The sequence below is a fragment of the Drosophila subpulchrella genome, chromosome 2R (genome assembly GCF_014743375.2).
Source record: "Drosophila subpulchrella strain 33 F10 #4 breed RU33 chromosome 2R, RU_Dsub_v1.1 Primary Assembly, whole genome shotgun sequence".
NCBI classification, from domain to species: domain Eukaryota; kingdom Metazoa; phylum Arthropoda; class Insecta; order Diptera; family Drosophilidae; genus Drosophila; species Drosophila subpulchrella.
This window is the reverse complement of record NC_050611.1, coordinates 3,441,543-3,461,272: the sequence shown is the minus strand read 5'-3', so window position 1 is coordinate 3,461,272 and position 19,730 is coordinate 3,441,543. Positions and strand designations below refer to the sequence as shown.

General features: G+C 50.5%; 2 protein-coding genes and 1 long non-coding RNA gene across 19 annotated transcripts in view; 1 reads left to right on the top strand and 2 right to left on the bottom strand.

The window, feature by feature from the left end:
* Positions 1-19,730, top strand: part of LOC119550040 (myosin light chain kinase, smooth muscle) — a 46,345-nt gene that overhangs the window by 22,426 nt on the left and 4,189 nt on the right. For 9 of the 16 annotated variants that reach the window (XM_037858477.1, XM_037858480.1, XM_037858482.1 and 6 more), the window contains 13 exons: positions 5,713-6,423; positions 6,479-7,219; positions 7,351-8,058; positions 8,121-8,293; positions 8,645-8,732; positions 9,203-10,526; positions 10,837-10,969; positions 11,938-12,106; positions 13,855-13,900; positions 14,161-15,032; positions 15,608-16,025; positions 16,665-17,058; positions 18,616-18,924. In XM_037858477.1, coding sequence (XP_037714405.1) covers positions 5,713-6,423; positions 6,479-7,219; positions 7,351-8,058; positions 8,121-8,293; positions 8,645-8,732; positions 9,203-10,526; positions 10,837-10,969; positions 11,938-12,106; positions 13,855-13,900; positions 14,161-15,032; positions 15,608-16,025; positions 16,665-17,058; positions 18,616-18,924 — 6,086 coding nt within the window. Of the gene's footprint in view, positions 1-36; positions 1,955-2,014; positions 2,798-2,959; positions 3,713-3,878; positions 5,508-5,712; positions 6,424-6,478; positions 7,220-7,350; positions 8,059-8,120; positions 8,294-8,448; positions 8,565-8,644; positions 8,733-8,865; positions 9,110-9,202; positions 10,527-10,836; positions 10,970-11,937; positions 12,107-13,854; positions 13,901-14,160; positions 15,033-15,607; positions 16,026-16,664; positions 17,059-17,377; positions 17,521-17,818; positions 17,905-18,615; positions 18,925-19,730 lie in introns of those variants that run through there. The other 7 variants (XM_037858489.1, XM_037858493.1, XM_037858490.1 and 4 more) reach the window with 7 other exon arrangements.
* Positions 12,108-13,684, bottom strand: LOC119550042. The gene is made up of 3 exons (XM_037858495.1): positions 13,471-13,684; positions 13,216-13,409; positions 12,108-13,159 (listed from the first exon to the last, which is right to left on the bottom strand). Exons 1-3 carry the CDS (start codon positions 13,605-13,607, stop codon positions 12,129-12,131), a joined length of 1,362 nt encoding a protein of 453 aa, XP_037714423.1. The 5' UTR covers positions 13,608-13,684; the 3' UTR covers positions 12,108-12,128.
* LOC119550045 lies at positions 14,933-16,668 on the bottom strand. Of its 2 annotated transcripts, XR_005219437.1 has the most exons (3): positions 16,474-16,539; positions 15,568-16,047; positions 14,933-15,055 (listed from the first exon to the last, which is right to left on the bottom strand). It is a non-coding gene; the product is annotated as an uncharacterized LOC119550045 (long non-coding RNA). The 2 variants fall into 2 exon arrangements; XR_005219436.1 differs by lacking the exon at positions 14,933-15,055 and having other exon boundaries at positions 15,102-16,047; positions 16,474-16,668.

The window sequence follows — 19,730 nt, the reverse complement described above, 5'->3', positions numbered from 1 at the left end:
ATTGGGGACTAAGATCGATCCGATCCGATCGATTCGAGAAGGAATGTGTTTTCGAAATTTTCACCACGTTCGGTGACAGTCGTGAATCTTCTTTTGCATCGAACGGACGTCTTACGTCCCAAAAATCTCGATCGAACCGTTGCGGGCTATATATATTGATTTAGAAAGTCATACATATACGACTCGGACGGATATCAATTTTTTCGGTTTTCATTTACGAGTTTTATCCTTATCCAAAAACCGAAAGAGGCCGTACGAAAACGATCCGAAATGGGAGAAACGGAGAACGGGGATATCGAGCCACGGGCTTCGGCCGAACCGGAGGCGGCATCTGCCCAGGATACCCTGCAGGTGCCGACGCAAAAGAAGCGCAAGCTTAAGTCCCCAACTCCTGGAAGTCTCCGCGGCCGCAGTGCCACGCCCATTCATGGAAGGAGTCAGACCCCCTTTACCCTCTACATGACGCGACGCAGTGCAACGCCGTCGACATGGCGCAGCATTACTCCATTCCTGAAACGCGAGGAAAAGGAGAAGACCCCCTTCGAACTGGGTAGGGACATCAAGAGCCAGACCACCTGCAATATCGCCGTATTCGATCGCGCCCTCGTTATGGATATTTCCGAGCCGTTGGACGTGCAAAAGCCCGTGCGTTACATAACATCCGATTTGTCGGTGATCGATCGCGCTGCCGTAATGGATGTGTCCAACGTTGAGGTTATCTACGTTGTGGAGGAGTATGAGGAGGTCGAGGAGGAGGATATCATTGAGGAGGTTAAGCCGAAGAAGAAGGAAAAGAAGGCCAGAAAGCCGCGCGTCCAGCGCAAGTCCATCGACAAGGACATGAGTCCTTCCGGTGCCGAGGATGGCGATGATCTGGGCGACTTTGGCGCTGACGATAGGGAGGACAGTGCCGACTTTGACGATGGCGATGAGCCCGTCAAGAAGGGCAAGAAGAAGGCCCCGCCCAAGAAGAAGGAAAAGAAAGAGAAGTCGCCCAGTCCGAAATTGACCTTGAAACTGGAGATCGGCGGCGGCCAGAAGGCCAGCAAGAAGATGTTTGAGCAGCAGCAGGCCAAGCCGCCGCCGAAGAAGAGCAAGATGGTGCTCCAGATGGAGGAGCAGGCGAAGGCAGCGGCCAAGGCCGCCGAGGAGGCGGCTGCCAGGGCCAAGCCCAAGGGCGAGACCTTCGAAGAGCGCCAGAAGCGCCTCCAAGCTGAAAAGGAGGAGCAGGACCGTCTGGAGGCCGAACAGCGGGCTCAGGAGGAGGCTGAGGCGGAGGAGGAGGAGGAGGAACCATCCGCCCTGGGCGAGGAGGGTGAGGAGGGCACCGAAGCCGGATACGGCGACGAGGACCAGGACCAAGAATATAACGAGGAAGACATCGAGGAACGCGAGCCCGAAGAGGAGGAAGAGGAGGTGGTCGACCCGAAGAAGAAGAAAGAGAAGCGCCGCGGCAGCGACTCCTCCGACGACTTCGTCCGCCCCGATCCTCACGAGGAAGAGCGCTGGCAGCGTATCGCCGCCGTCGAGGGCGAGGAGTTCATGCAGCAGATGCGCAAATACAGCCAGGCCAAGCGGGTCAGCGAGAAGGAGCGCGACGCCGACTGGCAGCGCCGCCGGGAACAGGCCCGCAATCCCAAGTTCATCAACTTCCTGTCCGATCGAGCCGTCGAGGCCGGTCAAAGTGTGCGCCTGGCCTGCGCCGTGGACGGTCCGGAGCTGTCTGCCAAGTGGTTCCACAACGGCAAGCAGCTGGAGCGCGACGGATGCCACCGCATCATCAATAACAACAACATCCTGGTGCTGGAGGTGATTAACACCACCATCCTGGACTCTGGGGAATACTCGTGCGTGATCTCGAACCAGAACGATGAGACGTCTTCGTCTTGCATTGTGACCGTCTATGAAATTTTCAAGGACGAACCCAAACCCCCTTCCATTCAGTACATCAAAGGTATTTGTCGGTCCTTGGGATAACTTGGCACTCCTAAGATCTTCTAATTGCCCATTTCAGAGTACTACCATCTGCGTGACGACGAGCTGACCATCGAGTGCCACGTCCACGGCTACCCGCGACCAGTGATCACCTGGTGGCGCGGCGCCTTCCAGGTGAAGCCAAGCTACAAATTCACCATGCTGGAGGAGGCGCACGGTGTGTGCAAGCTGCTGATCTACAAGCCGGGTAACAAGGATGGCGGCATCTACACCATGAAGGCCTTCAACTCCAGCGGTGAGGTGCAGATCAACCACACGGTGGAGGTGGCCCGCAACCTGCACTACCATGTGCCCGGCATCTTCCACGCCCGCGATAAGATCCAGCTAGACAGCTTAAAGCAGGCCAAGAAGGCCATGGATGAGGCTCTCAAGTCGAAGGCCGACTCCGACCAGAGAAGGGCGGAGGCGGAGGAGGAGCAGCTGCGTCTGCATCCGGCAAGGGCCACTCCGGAAAAGCTGGTGCCCGCCAAGCAGAAGTTGGCATTTGCCACCCAGCTGCGCGATCGCATGGCGCTCGAGGGTTCCACCGTTAAGTTCGTGGCCACGGTAATTGGACCCGCTCCCAATACCCGCTGGATGAAGGACGACAAGTGGGTGGTGGTGGGCGGCAACATCAAGAACCTGTCCGAGGAGGGCAAGGCCATCATCGAGCTTAGCAACGTGACCGGCGCCGACTCCGGTGTCTACAAGTGCGTGGCCAAAAACGATCTCAGCGAGATCGAGACCTCCTGCTACTTCAAGGTGTACGCGGCACAGGCGGATGGTGACGAGTCGGAGCCCATTTTCGCCCTTCCCCTGCGAGGTATTCCAATCCCCCGTTCTGTGTGTGGTGTGCTCTGTGGCCAACTGTTGTCGGTTACACGATCCCATGTCCATGTGTGTCCGTCGTGTGTCGATGTTCTTTTGCGATTGAGGTCGATCGCGTACGAAAATAGCCAAATTGATTGATTGACTTTGTTCTCAGATGTGTACCATGCCTCACAGAACGATCTGATTCTCGACACGAAGGTGCGCGGCAACCCCCGCCCAGAGATCTCGTGGACCAAGGACCAGATACCCGTGGTGATCGACGATCGGGTGGTGCAGATCGAGCACTTGGACGGCATCTGCGAGCTGATTATCAACAAGCCGACGATCAATGACAACGGCATCTATGTCTGCACCGCCAAGAGCAAACTGGGCACTCAGTCGACCACCCACACGGTCGTCGTCGACACCACTCACACGTCGCGTCGGTCGAGCATCCTGTCCGCCATTGCCATGCAGGAAGGAGGCGAGTCAGCCGAGGGGGGCAAGGCCAAGGGCAAGAAGAAGAAGGACGACGAGCCGGAGGCCGCCGGAGAAGGTGGCTACGAGCGCCGCAGCCGGATGCCGGATCCTTCGCCCAAGCAGATGCTGTACTTCACGGTCAACCTGTCCAATCGGTACGTGGCCGAGGGCTCCAAGGTCAAGTTGCAGGCCGTCATTGGCGGACCCCAGCCGATGATCAAGTGGCAGAAGGATGACCAGAATGTCACCTATGGACCCAACATTCGCAACATGAACCGCGACTGCTTGGCGGTGCTAGAGTTTGTCAATGCCCAAGTGGAGGACTCGGGCACCTACTCCATTATTGCCCAGAATGAGTCGTGCAAGATCACCACCTCCGCCATGCTGCATGTCTACCAGGCCAAGGTCAACACGGATGTGCAACCCGTCTTCATTCGCTCTCTGAAAGGTAAGATATTGGATGTCGTATGAGTGTGTTCGATCGGATCGAACCGTCTATATTTAGCAATCGACATGTGTATGTTTGTGCAATGCCATTGATCGCATTCCTTATGCAATGGCTTTCTTTTTCGGGATGTGTCCTTATGTAACCCATCTCGGTGTTTCTCTCTCAGAAACCTATCACCTGAACACCAACGAGCTAATCCTGGAGACGGCTGTGAGGGGTCAGCCCACTCCCGAGGTCCAGTGGTTCAAGGACAGCATCGAGATCCAAAGCGGCGGTCGCTACCAGCTTATCGAGCACCAGGACGGCACCCGGGAGCTCATCATCGATCGGCCGGATAACAAGGACTCCGGCAAGTATGTGCTCAAGGCGGAGAGTCGCGCCGGCAAGATGGAGATCTCGCACTACGTGCTCTTCGAGGGTCAGGCCCATCACATCTCGGACAACATCCACGGTGTGTTCCATGCGGACAAGAGCCTTCTGCGCCCCAAGGAGGTGGAGAAGCCAGTGGAGAAGAAGCCTGCTCCTGCGGCTGCTGCCGCCGAGCCGGAATCCGAGGCCGAGGACGGCAAGACAAAGAAGCGTGGCAAAAAGGAGGAGGATGACTCCTCGGCCTACGCTACCGATTACGCCTCCGATACCGCCAGCTTGTCAAGCAAGCGTCGCGAAAAGAACATCGCGATCCATTTCAGCACTTCGATGAGAGATCGCGTGGTGGCCGAGGGATCCAAAGTGAAAATTTCCTGCTTCCTGGAGGCCAAGGAGCCCCAAGTCAAGTGGTTTAAGGACGGCGAGCAGATCCAAAACTCGCCGAAGATCAGGGGCAGGTACAGCGAGGGCCTGTGCCTTCTGGAGATCACGAGCGCCACCGCCGAGGACAATGGCGAGTACAAGTGCTGGGGTCGTGACGAGACCGGTGAGGCCTCCACCTCGTGCCGTCTGGAGGTGTACGAGGATCCGGGCACAGGTGATGTGCCACCCACCTTTACGCGCAACATCAAGGACACGATGCACGGCAAGATCAACGAGCTGCAGCTGGACGTACATGTGCGCGGCCTGCCCACTCCCTCGGTCACGTGGGTGAAGGATGGCGTCAAGGTGGAGAACAGCGACAAGTACCAGCAGGTTGACCACGACGACGGCACCTGCGAGCTGTTCATCAGCCATCCGAAGGCCTCGGACAGCGGCAAGTATGTGTGCCAGGCGGAGAATCGCGAGGGCAAAACTGAGATTGTCCACGTGATCACTGTGGAGCCGCGAGTCAGGGCTCCTCGCATCTCGCCGCCCAGGGAGGGCAGACCTCCACGTCCGACCGGTGATGAGGAGGCAACTCCAGCCGGAGAAGAAGGCGCCGAAGGTGAGGGCGGCGAGGGTGGCGAGGGAGGAGAGAAGCGCCGCAGGAAGCCCAAGCCGGATGAGGAGGAGCAAACCAGCTCCAGACGTGAGGTGCCACCGCCGCCGGATCTAAGGAAGCGCCTCTACTTCAGGAACTTCCTCTCCAACCGAACGGTGAAATCGGGCAGCAACGTCAAGTGGATGGTGAATATTGATGGACCTGAGCCAACGGCCAAGTGGTTCTTTGGTGACCAACCGATAGCCTTCGGACCGAGGAGCAAGATGTCCATGCAGGACGGTATCGCCTGGTTGAACCTCGTTGGAGTCACAGAAGAGGATGCCGGAGAATACACTTTGCGGGTCAGGGGTAGTGAAAACGAAATCGTGAGCACTTGCAATTTGTTTGTGTACAGCACGGCCAAGCCGGAAGTTATTTCGCCCACCTTTGTAGTGGGTATCAAAGGTAGGACGCTCTATGTATGTGGGATTCCCCCAACTGAGTGCGTTCAGGTGATTGTCTTTGTATCTATGAGTATATGAATCTCTATTTTTAGCCCTAGGTATTCTTTAAGAAAACTAACAACCTACTGCACCCCTTTCCTCGCCTTTTGTAGTACTTTGTCTTATGTGTCTTGGGTCTTGTCTCTTTATCTCCGTCCATGTTCCAGATGCATATCATTCCCAGGACAACCAGCTCACTTTGGAGTGCAAGGTGTCGGGCAGTCCCAAGCCCCACATTTACTGGCAGAGGGATAATACCCTGCTGCCCATTGAGGGCACCAAGTACCAGTATGCAGAGCAGAGCGACGGAGTGAAACTCCTGACCATCACTAACTTTGGCAGCAACGATTCCGGTCTGTACACTTGCTATGCGGAGAGCGAGAATGGGCAGATGAAGATCAGCAAGTTTGTCCAGGCCTCCGACTACGTTAGAGAGCGAACTGCCGAAAAGAAACCGATTGACAAGGTCATCCAGGAGATTAAGCGGGAGGAATCCTCACCTGCCTCGCCCAATGACAATGCTGCCGCCAAGACCAAGGCTCGGGAGGCTAAGCTGCGACTGAATCTGGAGACCAGCTTAAAGGCCATGACCATCGGCAGTGGTAACAAGGCGCAGCTCATCTGCTATGTGACCGGCATCATAGAGGACGTCCACTGGCTGAGGAACGATGAGCGAGTGACCAAAGATGCCCGCCACAAAATCTACAACATAAACGGAGCCATCAGTCTGGAGATTTACGATGCCCGAGTCGAGGACAGTGGTCACTACAGATGCGTGGTGAAGAACAGCCGGCAGACTGTGGAGAGTGCTGGCCAGCTAAGTGTACTCGATCAGTCTACTGGAAACTTGCCGCAGAGCTTCTCCAGTGGCATAATAGGTAACTATATATAGATCATTATGGAAATTTTCAGCTGATTGTGTTTTTCTTTCAGAATCCTACGATGCCCAGCGAAATGAGATAGTGCTAAGTTGTCAGGTGAATGGAAGGCCCAATGTCAGTTGGATGCGCGATGACCACTCTATATGCAATAACCGGTACAGGGCAATCGAAGAGCCCGGCGGTGTAAGGAAGCTGATTATTCGCAATCCCATATCTTCCGATTGTGGGATCTTCGCCTGCTATGCAGAGCACGAAGATCGCATTGACTCGACCAGCACCACCATTAAGGCGGCCGATCTGAAGCGCCTTATTAACGTTAGCCAGGAGGAGATTCCCAGTATTAGCGATCATGATAGCTCTCTCTGGTCACGTAGTCAGTCGCACTTGAGTTCCGGAAGCCAAGTGAACGGCAATGGAGAGCTTCATCGAGCCGGAGATCGGGTCCTACGCAGTGTGGGCAAGGCGAAGCCGCTGTTCCACACTCTACTGCACGATCGAACTGTTTCGGAGGGGGCCAATCTTCGACTGCTGTGCGCCGTGTCGGGAGACGAGAACACCCACATCGAGTGGCTGAAGAACCACAAACCCCTGCCCAGGGATAATCGCTATCAGACGCTCTACATGAACGGGGAGGCTTCGTTGGAGATCTTTGCTGCGGTGGCCGATGACAGTGGCAACTACACCTGTTGTGCCACCAACGACTTTGGCGAAAGTTTAACACATGCCCAGCTTCGTGTGTACAAGCATTTCAAGGAGGCCACATTGCCAAGTACTTTTACGCAGCCAATCCGAGGTATTACCCGTCTGGAAAGAGCTACGGATTTCATCTTCGCCTTTGTACATCTTTGATGTTCTAACCTCTTCTGTTAATCCACCTATTTTTAAAAGCACAGAAACCCACTAATAGTTCTCTTCCCTTTGCAGACACATATTCTCTCAACGAGAATGAGTTGGTTCTGGATTGCCGCGTACGTGGCCAGCCGCGTCCCGAGATCCAGTGGGTCAAGGGCACCGAACCCATCGAAAGCAACGAGAAGTACAAGCTGAGCGACCAGGCCGATGGCTACGCCAAGCTGACCATTGTGAATCCCACGGAAAAGGATTCGGGCGTCTATTGGTGCGTGGCCCGCAACGAGGGAGCCGAGAACAAGATCTCCCACCAGGTGGACTTCAAGGGCCGCCAGCACTACTCGCTGCAGAAGACGCACGGCTTCTTCCACCGCGACCCCAACAAGCCGCACTTCCTGCTACCCTTGGGCAACCAGACGGTCTGCAACGGCGGCACCGTGGCCATCTCGGCAGAGTTCATGCAGACCAGCACACCAATCGAGGTGAAGTGGCTCCGCGATCGCCGTGTGGTGGATGGACCCAATGTGAAGGCCCTGACCGACAAAGGCGTCTACACGCTGACCATCATGAATGCCGGTCCCGAGGTTGAGGGCACCTATACCTGCCGCGCCTCCAACGCCTTCGGTCGCATCGAGTCCAATGTCAACGTGGACGTTGCCGTGGGAGCTGAGAAGGATGAGCGTCCTCCGTTGTTCCTGTCGCGACCGGACACCGAAATGAAGATCGCCGTGGGCGATCCCTTCTCGCTGTCCTTCCGCATTGCCGGCGAACCGAAACCGAAGCGTAAGCTGGACTATCCTCCCCTGATATGGAGTATCTTCTAATATGGAATCTGTATTTTGCAGTCACCTTCATGAAGGGCACGAAGGACATTACCCAGTCGGATCGGGTCAGCAAAGAGGTGTCCGACGACTACACAAGATTCTCTGTGCAGCAAGCCCAGATCTCCGATTCTGGCACTTACTTCGTGGTGGCCCGCAACAACTTTGGCACTGACAGGATATTCGTCACTGTGACGGTACATATCTATATCTGTGTCGGGATCTGTAGATTGCAGATCCCATAAGATCTTTGTAGATCTCTTTCTGTTGCTTGTGGCTGTCCCTCTATCGCTTTCGCTAACTAACCGCTGCAATTCTTTCTCTCTTCTCTGCTTTTCTTCTCTAATTCCAGATTAAAATACCCAAAAAGAAAGAATCCGAATAAAGCTTATTAATACAATTTATTTTGCAAATTTCGAACGCCTCCCTCAACAAGCACCAAATACAATTACAATTATATCATACTTAGCCCTCAGTCTACTTTCCTGACCTGACTCTGTGTTCATTCAAAGCAATATAATATATCGTTCTGACTACAAAACTTATAGGTAAACCCGCGCGCTCGCTCCGCCACTCCAACGCAACCACGCTGGGGCCTTCCCCTGGACAGCTATAGCGACACTTCGTATTTCAGAGGTGAGTTCTATATGGTGTTATATGTTTATATGGTTGTTAGGGTCTTGCGATAGTCCGTTTTGTTCCGTGTTGTCCGTTGGCGTATGTCTTTTGTATCTCTACTGTAAGACAGCCTTATTTGCCTCTCTTCCAGATCGGTTTAATCGCCCCAACAAACCAAACAAACAAACGACAAAAGAAATTTCCTGTGAGATCGTAGAAACCCAGCACACAAAAACTATTCCTGTATTTATCTTTTGTTAGTATTTCTGAACGATTGACTTAATTACTTTTATTATCGTACCTACATATATAAATAATGTATTATATAAAGCACAGCAATCCAGCTTATACATTTACGTAGTGGAAACAAGAAAATAAAAAATATTTCTCCGGGGCGTAAAGAGTTTTAATCGAGGTTATCCTAAGATTCAGCACCAATTCCATTTGAGCCACATTCACTTACGTCTTTTTTGTGTACCATTCCTCAGATCCACCGGGTTGCATTTCCACCGAACCCCTGGTCGTTGATTCTGGACCCACCCACATCTCATTGTCATGGGGCAAGCCGGTTAGTGCCAATTCTGCTCCGGTGATGGCCTACAAGGTGGAGGCCTGGGTTGTGGGTCACGAGGGCGGCGCCTACTGGCGGGAGCTGGGCCTGACGCCCATCAACTCCTTCGACGCCTTCAACCTGAAGCCCAACGTGGAGTACCACTTCCGAGTGACGCCCAAGAACCGATATGGTTGGGGACCCACAGTCCAGACCAGTAGTGCCCTCCAAGTGGGCGGCGTCGAGTGCCTGCCGGAGTTCGTCAAGATCCTGCCGGGCCAGGCCAAGGCGCTGCTCGGCTCCTCCTTCACCCTGCAGTGCAACATGCGTGGAGCGCCGAGGCCGCAGGTCAACTGGTTCAAGGATGGCATTCAACTGAGCAGCAGTTCGGAACGCGTCAAGATTCGGCAGATCGGTTCCACCTGTGCCCTAACCATCGCCACGGTCAGCGAACTGGACTCCGGCCGATACACCTGCGAGGCCACCAACTCTAAGGGCAGAGTCTCCACCTTTGCCCGCCTCCAGGTTGTCTCTGATTCGCGGATCTATGAGGCGGACTCGCGTCTGAAGGAGATTGCCCATGGTCGTAATGTGGCTGATGTCGGTGACTCACTGCCCATTTTCACTATGCGCCTGAGGGATCGTCGCGTCCAGGTCACCTACCCAGTGCGACTCACCTGCCAGATTGTGGGCTATCCCGTTCCGGAGATCCTGTGGTACAAGGACGATCAGCTCATCCATACCGATAGGAAGCATCTCATCAGTGCCGAGGGACAGTTCTTTACGCTGGAAATTGCCGCAACCACGTTGGACGACAGCGGTACCTACACCTGCCTGGCGAAGAACGAACTGGGCTCCGTGTCCTGCCACTGCACCCTGGTCGTGGACAAGGGCATCCGGGCCTACATCTCACCCGACTTCTATGTGCCCTTGGATCCCTTCTACATTTTCCGTGAGGGCTCCGAAATCCGCCTGTCCACGAAAGTGGAGGCATATCCATCCGTTGGTGTCACCTGGCATCGCAACGGGATGCGCCTGCGTCCCAGTCGTCGACTGACCGCCACCTTGGACTCCAATGGATTTGTGGAGCTCATCATTGCCGAGGCTACGATGAGGGATGCCGGCATTTATGTGTGCGTTGCATCCAACGTTGTGGGCAAAGTAGAGACCATCTGCCGGGTGGCAATTGAGGAGGAGGAGAACAAGTCAATGGCTTCGTCACGTCAGCTGGAAATTCCCAGCATCAAGACTGATGATCTTCCGTGAGTAAAGCATGAGATTCTTACAAATTCCGGTTTTCTAATTCTCAAACATTTCAAGATGTAAAATAATTCTTATAGAATTTTAAATGTTTATAGCGAGAGAAGTAGTAGTTAATATTGTTCAGGGTTATACATATGTGAAAGCATTTCTTATAAATCCATAATTGAATTGGGGGTATAATTGGTTATGATTTTTTAAACAAAATCTGTAATCAATCAAAAATGATTTTAAGTATAGTCCGATATCTAAAGTTAGTGAAAACCGGAGCGACCTTGTAAAAAGCCCTAACTAATGATACATTTCCCCTAGTTATTCCAAGGAGCCCCTGTTTGTGGTCAAGCCGCGTTCCAGCGAAGCCTACGAGGGCGACAACGTCATCATATTCTGCGAGGTGGTCGGCGATCCCAAGCCCGAAGTCGTTTGGCTGCGCGATTTTCTGAACGTGAGTATGTGACGTTTTTCGCGAGAGTCAGCTTGTTGCGCATGCGCAGTTCTCCGGCGGTCAGTCAGTCAGTTGCATTCGCGGCGTCAGCAAATGTGGGTCGTCCAATCACTACCTCCTCTCGCTTCCAAACCCGTTGCCTTATCAGAGGCTCAAGTTCAGGTGAACAGCAGCCACGTGGGCCCTACTGGCATCAGGAAGTTGGAATATACACAATTTCCGCCCAGTTCACTATAAAAAGGCAGCTCCCAGTGGGCCAGACACTTTAGTAGACCGTTTTTTGAGTTGCCACAGTTGCTCGCGCGGATAGAATTTTTCTTGATTGATCCGCGAGTGCGCGAACAAAGTGTCCAAACAAGCGGAGCATCCCGCCCAGAGGTAACCAGCCCAGAACCCGATACGGCAACAAAGTGGCTACAAAAGCACGTGAAGAATAGAGCGCAGGGGCAGCTGGCTCGGATTACGGACAAGTGCGTCATACTGAAACGGTGCGCGTTATACAAGACCACAGATCTTACAAATCCGAATCGCTGTCAAACGCTAATTCAAGTTCAACCCATATCAAATAACAGGCTTGTTCGCAACAAACAATTACGCGAGCCAAAAAGGAAAAAAAGCGCAAAAATAAAAAATATTATTAGCCACTGTCGTGCACTGTCGACCAAGGAAGCGAGCAGGCAGGCAGGAGGCTCCGGAGGAGTAGGAGGTCAGGGTGGGCAACGTATACCCATTACCAGTTTTCCTATTCGACAGTCTCGAAACTGAATTTTGTGCTTATATGGCCATAAGCTTAACACAATAATAACAACGACAGCAGAGCCGTCCGCGTCAACGGCACCGATATTTGTATAAAGACAGTCGTGATTCATGATCTGCGACAGCCGCACAAGTCCTTATAGACGAAGCTCATCGCGACGTGACCTTGAGTCATTCAGCCCACTCATCGCATCGCTTTCTTTCGCCCGCAGCCGGAGTACTACAAGGACGCGCCCCACTTCCGGCGCATTGGAGACGGACCAGAGTACAGATTGGAGATACCCAGCGCCAAGTTGGACTTCACCGGCACCTATTCCGTGATAGCCAGCAATTGCCATGGCGAGGCCAAGGCTGTAATATCGCTACAAATATTCGCCAAAGGTAAGTGTATACTTTCCATTTATTAACCGAACTGTGGGTAGATATTCATAAGGCGGGGAAAGACTACGTCGCGCCAGAACTCCTCGGCCATGGCCAGCAAACTGGACACGAATTCCGGATCTGCCTGTACCCAAACGTAGTGCAGGGCTCCGTTGACTTCGAACGTCGGGCTCAGCACACAGTAGAGCGCCTTTTTCACATTGGCCGCAAACATCTGGATCTGTATCTGGGCCATGTACTTGGGTGCTATTGACTCGCGAGCCTCGAGGTACTTCTCAAAGTCCTCCTCAGTCTTTGGCGATTTGATTTCAACGATATGATCGTCCGTGATGCCATCGGGGGCGGCGCACAGAAAGGGAAAGCTCTCGTGCAGGATCAGTCCGCACTCGATGTAATTCTTATTCTCTAGCTTTTCCGTCTGTTTCAATATGAACCGCTTGTGCTGCTTCTGCTGCACTCGATCCTCGTTGTTCTTGTCCCGTCCCTTGCAGAACATCATGTTGAAGATCTGATCGTCTTCCTCGGCACTTTTGCGGTTGATGATCAGGTGCATCATGGAGCAACGGATGCGCATGTACTGCACCTCCACCCACAGTCGGGACTTGTACTGGTCCCGAGTCACCTCGTAGAGGCTCTCGATAATTCCAGTCTGAGCCAGTTGCTCCGTGTGCTGCACGTAGGTGGCCAGATCGACGATGTTGTACTCTGCTGCCCTGAGCAGCGCATGGTGAACGAACAGGGGCTCGAACTCATCGGTGGTGTCCACACATTGGCGATAGAGAGCGGAATCCCTGCCACAGGTGGCAAGTTCCTCTAGAACGGTCTCTAGGAAAGCCTGTCCCTCGCTGGCGCTCAGCTCCTTGGAATTCAGTTCGCTCTCCAGTCGCACCTCGTCCTTGGGTATCATGTCACATATGCGAGTGGCCGACGTGGGCTCTGGTTGCACCAGGTTTTCAAGTTCGTGGCCCCAAAACTGCACTACAGCGGAGGGATTTCGGTCGGTGCTTTTGTTTAGCAGCCAGAAGGTGAAGGCCACAATGTGGGCACAGGTACCTGAATGAGTATATATATTAGAAACTATCAATTTCCGGCCAGAGGGTTATCCTAACCAGATGTGGGGCACAGGCTGCACTGGCCGTCCGTGATGATCCGGGCGCTTTCCACGACTTTGAGTGCCACATTGGCGTGGGATTCCGTGTTGGCAAAGTCGGAGGCGGGGAACACGAGTCCCTTCAGTTCGCAGGTTTCGCCATGTCTCCTCATCTGAACATAGTCCGTTAAAAGATCACTTTTATCCGTGGAACTAAGGGGAGAAATGGAATATATTTAATATACCACACAAGTGCGAAAGGGACGGAACTCACATTTGTTTTGTTTTGTCAGAGGCGGCGGATAGGCAGAAATTGAACACCATTCCGCTGTTTAGAGTGGGTATATTGTGTATGTCTGCCTTGCGGAAGCCGGGCTCCAGGTCCATGGGCACTATAATCATGCCCCTCATATTATAACTATGACCGAAATTCAGCAAGAAAACAAGGAAAAAACTTTGCTAAAAATAAACATTGAATTGGTTGTTAGAGCAGGAAAAATGTCGATAATTGCTATCGGTTGCTGGGATATCGCGACTCAGCAAAGACACAAACCTTTTAAACGGCTTGTCTTGTAGCAAGCAGTTTTTATTGGCGCCAATTTAAAAATTCCTTTATATGTTTATATATTACAACTTATTTACTCCTTACTTTTACCAGATATACTCAACAAAAGCCGCATGGATAAAGTGCACACGAGACATGGGTAAGTTCATCTTGTTTTATTTGAGAAGTAAAAAGTACTCAAGGCAATACTTGCAAAAATAGGTGTAATAATTTAAAAGCCTAACTATTACAAGTGACAAATTAAGAAAAAAGGAGATTGACTCTATCTTTTCAAATCTGTTGAATATATCAATTGATATTCCTATTAGTCCTGACTTCTGAATTAAAATACACATAATAGTGGCTACGCTAAATTTTATCAGAATAAAAAATAGTAATAATATTATTAACAATCCACAGCAACATCGAGACCCTTCCCCGATTCGTTCGCAACCTGCGAAACCTGCGCTGTTGCGATGGGGATGCGATATCGCTGGAGTGCCACGTCGAGGCCGATCCGGAGCCGTTCATCATCTGGGAGAAGGACGGGCACGTGGTGCCCAGCGATCGGGACTACGTGATGTCCTTCGATGGCACGAAGGCCACGCTGAGCATTCCGCGCGTGTATCCCGAGGACGAGGGCGAGTACACATGCGTGGCGAAGAACTCGGTGGGCCGCAGTCTCTCCTCCGCCTGCATCATCGTGGACGTGCCCGAGGAGAAGGAGAACATGCTGAGTCGCCAGCTAACGCGTCCCAGTGGCCTGCTCTCCGCCCACTCCACGCCCCGTTCCACGCCGAGATCGACGCCCGCCAGGAGCTTCTCCCCTCTGCGTCTATCCTACCGCACCAGCAGCATCGATCTGTCCGGAATTTCGGAGCGCAGGCGAAGTGACGCCCGCAATGCCATCACGGCGCCCAAGTTCCTCGCCATTCCCTACAACCGCGTGGTCGAGGAGGGCGACAGCGTGCGCTTCCAGTGCGCCATCTCCGGACATCCCACGCCGTGGGCCACCTGGGACAAGGACGGCCTGATTGTCACGCCCACGCCGCGCATCGCCGTCAAGGAGATCGACGACCTCCGCATCATCGAGATCGATGAGGTGTCCTTCGACGATGCCGGCCTGTATCGCGTCACGCTGGAGAACGACTTCGGGCGGATCGAGGCCACCGCTCGCTTGGATGTCATCCGCAGCTCCCGCTACTCCAAGTCGCCCTCCGTGCGCAGTGTGCGCGCCTCCTCCTCCCGCCGAAACGCCCACTTGTACAGGCGCATCATGGGTCCATCCACAGGTGGGTGGAAACTTTGAACTTCCCTTTCAGTTGGTTTTAATAATTAGGAAAGAAAAAAGACAAGACAAAATTATCTCATTTTGAGATTTCGTCTTCTTATTTATTTGAAAAGATACGTTTTTAAGTGAAGATGAAAGAGTTCTTAAGTTATTTTTTTTTTATGAACCGATTTTAAAATATGGATGATTGTGTTTTTGGAGGTGAAAATTTTCTTGCAACCGAATCGATCTTAGCTCTTTAAAACGGGTTTGAAAACCATTTGTATTAGGTTCTTTGGTTCGAATTATTAAAAAATATTGATCTACGTGTTAAAATGTATACAGAAGGAATGTCTTCATCACAAATTTATTTACATTAATTTATTTTAGATAATACTTCAAACAAGATTGATTCATTTATAAGACTAAAGAGATAAATGGAGATTATTTAAAAGCTTATTCTGTAGTTTTAAGTGAATTCCTTTCTAACAATTTCCCACTCTTGGCTTTACAAATCTGTGAAGTAACTCAGACTTAATGATCATAGAAATGCTTACTTGCTTTCAACTGAATTACTATCTGACTTAATTCCCACAGCAATTGGCGGACGCATGGCTCTGGCAAGTGGCTATCGGGGCTCCTCGGTGCCCTCGGTGAGGTTCTACCACAACAACGTGGAGCTGGAGGAGTCGGAGCGAGTGCACATTCTGCTGCAGGAAGAGGAATCGATGGCCCTGCTGATCGTGGACAATGTGACGCGAGAGGACGAGGGCCTGTATACCTGCATCTTTAGCGGCGACCACGATCCCCTGATCAGTTCCACCGCAGTCACCTTCCACGAACCAAATACGGAGATTCTGAGGCGTCGCGCCGTCATCACGGAACCACTGCCTGAGATTACTAAATCGCTGGAGGGCGAGGTGATCGATCTGTGCTGCGCAATCCAATGCGACGAGCCCTACAGCTACGTGTGGCTGCGGAATGGCGAAATTCTACCGGACAGTGATGAGTTCAAGTGAGTATATCTGATGAAGTACCTTTAATTGACCATACCGTTTGTTTGTGAATGTATAATAAACAAATCGTTGTTACATAAATTTCATAATATATTTTATTTCTTTTTTAAACACTAAAAATATTTTAAATTCCAATTGATTGCAACCTTTGTTTATAAATATTTATAGAGTACTTGTTTTGAAATACACCCTACCAATTATTTTTTAACTAATTAAATTAAAGTTTATAGGGGCTCAAAATATTTTTATGCTACAACCTCATAGATACAAAATACTTTTACAAATGGTTATAGAGTTAATATTTATTATTTGCTTATAACATATATTATTTTTTATACAACCCTTCTTGGCTGACCTTATTCGAAACAAACTGACTTAATATAAAAACTGTATCATTTTAATTATGAAAAGACAGTTTTCGCAATAAACCGAACCATTTAAACCTACAATATAGTAATATTATTCACTTCAATTAATTTGTGAGAACAATGTAAATGTGCTGACCGCAACTGAGTGTTTTATAAGCACCCATTTTCGAACGATTAGCCTCGATTGAATAACAACGTCGCTTTTCTCCCTTTGTGTTCGCCATACGCAGCGACAACTATTTATCGCACTTGTATTAATACTTATTGCAGTTACATTGATCATGGCAATGGACGTCTGTGCCTGCGAATCAACGACGCCTTCGACATTGACTCGGGCATCTACAGCTGCCAGGTGTTCACCAGCGGAATCAATGACTCCGCCTCCACCTGGAACTGGAACTGGAGCTCCACCTGCCACTCCGATTCGCTGTCCATCTCCAGCGAATGCGACTGCAGCACCAGCGGGGAGCTGTGCGTTCTGGAGCGGGATCTTCGTGGGCAGGATGAGGAGTGTGTCCAGCTCCTGAAGTCACCACTTCCGGTTGTCTGCGGTTCCGGCGAGGAAGCCCTGTTCTACGCCCGTGTTTTCCCCTGCCAAGCGGAAGCCGAATGGTACCTCAACGGGCAACTTTTGGCCCACTCGGATGACTCACTTAACATGACGGTGCGTATGCGTAATAAACGTAATAAAACCCGAACAGAGCGATTGGCCCCAAAACGCCAAAAACAGAGCTCTTCATTTCTACTCTTGCCTTGCCGCAGGCTGCTTGTTCGCACTTTTGGCGGAGAAAACAATAATAATAATTGTGTATATATCGAGCCAGAGTCGGAGTGTGTGAGAGCATGCTCATTTGCATAAGCCACACATATTGGAGGCCCAAAAGCGAAGATTGAAATATGCCGGCAAGCGAGCTGCATGCCAACGATGTCGCCTTTGCTGGGGAAACATTCGTTCGTCGGCGCTCAAGCGGCGCACATCTCGGTGCCCTCGGTCCTCGGATTTTAGACCCGAAAATTCGCAACTATCAGATACAGATACACCCCCGATCCAGATGCATGGGCAAGCCAAAGTCCCAATCTCAATCGGAATCTCAATCGAAAGCAAAGGCGTGACAAGATGTCACAGGTAGGCGAAGCAATTCGATTGCACTTGCATCCGAGTGCGAGTGTATCAATGTCGCTGGCATTCATTCGCTCGGCCTGAGCCCTATATAACTATCCCCCTTCGATAAGGTTTGTGCTCCAATGAAAATGAGAGCGGGCGTGAAAGTGTCATTGTCACGATCGTTTGGTCGCCGCTCATGGAATTCCGTTTGGCGAGGTCCGCTCGGGGTCCCATTCCCGTTCCCGATTCTCCGTTCTCCGTTCTCGGTTCTCGCTTAATTGGTGCGTGCCACGGAGAGGCCTTTCAGTTCTATAGCAACCTCAGTTGGCGTCGCGTCACTATAGTCTGCTTCGGTCCCGGATCGGATCGGTCGCTCCCTCTCCTCTCCAGACACTTGTGCACACAGTATATAATTGTTTACCCATGTGAACGGGCTACACTGAGAAAAAAGTTTATATACCTAAACATTAACAGAAGTGTTGTTATTGAATCTGTGAACTTCATTGCTTATCCCAAAAATATTATAAAGTGGTTTTATTAAAGATATACAGTGGCATGCTTTCAAATATCGGAATTCCCTTATCCCATTTTTAATACTTGGTAAAATTCACTTAAAGAAGATAAAGATCTATCCCACATACTGTTTTTATACTTTCAAATGATCAAAGTGGAATCATGTCCTATATATATTATGATTTCTTATTTTTAAACCTATAACTTAGGTTACTTTTTTAAAAAAAACGTCTTTAAAGGTCTCTTCACTTCGCTTGTCACACTTTGAATTCAATTAACACATAAGCAAATATTTGATGGAACTAATTTCACTTTTCACAAGAAATTTACGTTCGCCTTTCAATACACTACAAGATATTTAAAAAAAGCCACTTTGCAAATTAAGAAAACGAAACCGTTTTTTAGAAAATATCTATCAATAACATTGTTCTTGATTATATTTATGGCTCAATAAAATATCAATTAATAAAGCTTTGAGAAAGCCCAATAATAATCTTTACTTAAAGAAGTAATTATTCTTTAATTAAGAACTTTATTACTTTTTCCCCAGTGTATATAAGATCCCTAGCTAATACTCCACATGTTCTTTTCCCTTTTCTTCAGTTGGAGTCATATCCAGAGAACGGCATTCGGCTTCTGCGCATGCGTGACGTCACCGCGTCAAGGAGCGGAGAGATCTGCCTGCAGGTGAAGCACCCCCAGGCGGAAACCCGGCGCATACCCGCCACCCGTACTTACACCACCCTCCTGGTACTGCCCGCCATCAGGGGCAACAGCTCCAGCTCCTCGCTGGCGGCCAGAAGCTGCATTTTGAGACGCCCCGAGGACTGCACCGCCCTCATCGGTGGACATGTTCGGCTGAGCGTTCGCTACGAGCCATTCCCGGGCACCAAAGTCATCTGGTACAAGGCGGTAAGTCCTCAAAAGGGGTTTATAAATATAGAAATACCTATATCATTGTGAGGCAGTAGGCTTATGGTAATTGGTCCGGTTTCGAGCCGGAGCGAGGTGTTGTGCAATCTTGACCCAATTTGGCCAAAGCAGGCAGACCCGGGGATTATGGATCCACATATTCCATATTCTTTATCTGCCATAAGCCCACTCTGCACCCTATCTCGATAGTTCACTGTCTCGCTTTGGGCATTTAGCCTAGGTCTCCGATTGTTGTGACTGTGTCACGATCAGTTTGCGGTGTTGTTCGGTCGGGCTTGGGTTCGCTGGGCTAGTTGGGCTGCTTGGGTTGCCTAGACTGGCTACGTAATGGTTGCAAACCGCAAATGCTGGGCGAGTCGCACCAGCGAAGGTTGGCTGCCAGAGCTTGAGGTACACTACCAAATAAATCACCCCGAAATTGAGTTATTCGTCATTCTTTTATCTTGAAGAGGCACCAAATTTATCTAACTTTCACACTAAAGGTAGGGTAAACAATATATTTGCAGAAAAAATTACTTAAACCGTACAGAGATAAATGTCTGGAGCCATTTGATGCATTGAATAGTGTTAGATTGATATTGAAAAATGTAATGTTTCGATTTTCCATCTTTATCAATAAATAAAACTGAAGTTAATACTCAGAACTGTAATTTTTCGTGTATTTATCAAAGCTATTAATATTTCTAATCAATTGTTGTTTGTAATACAAAGACTTTTACTCGAAACCTTAAAGATGTTAATCATTTAGGAAAATTAAATTTTAAACATAATATAGTTACCCCTCA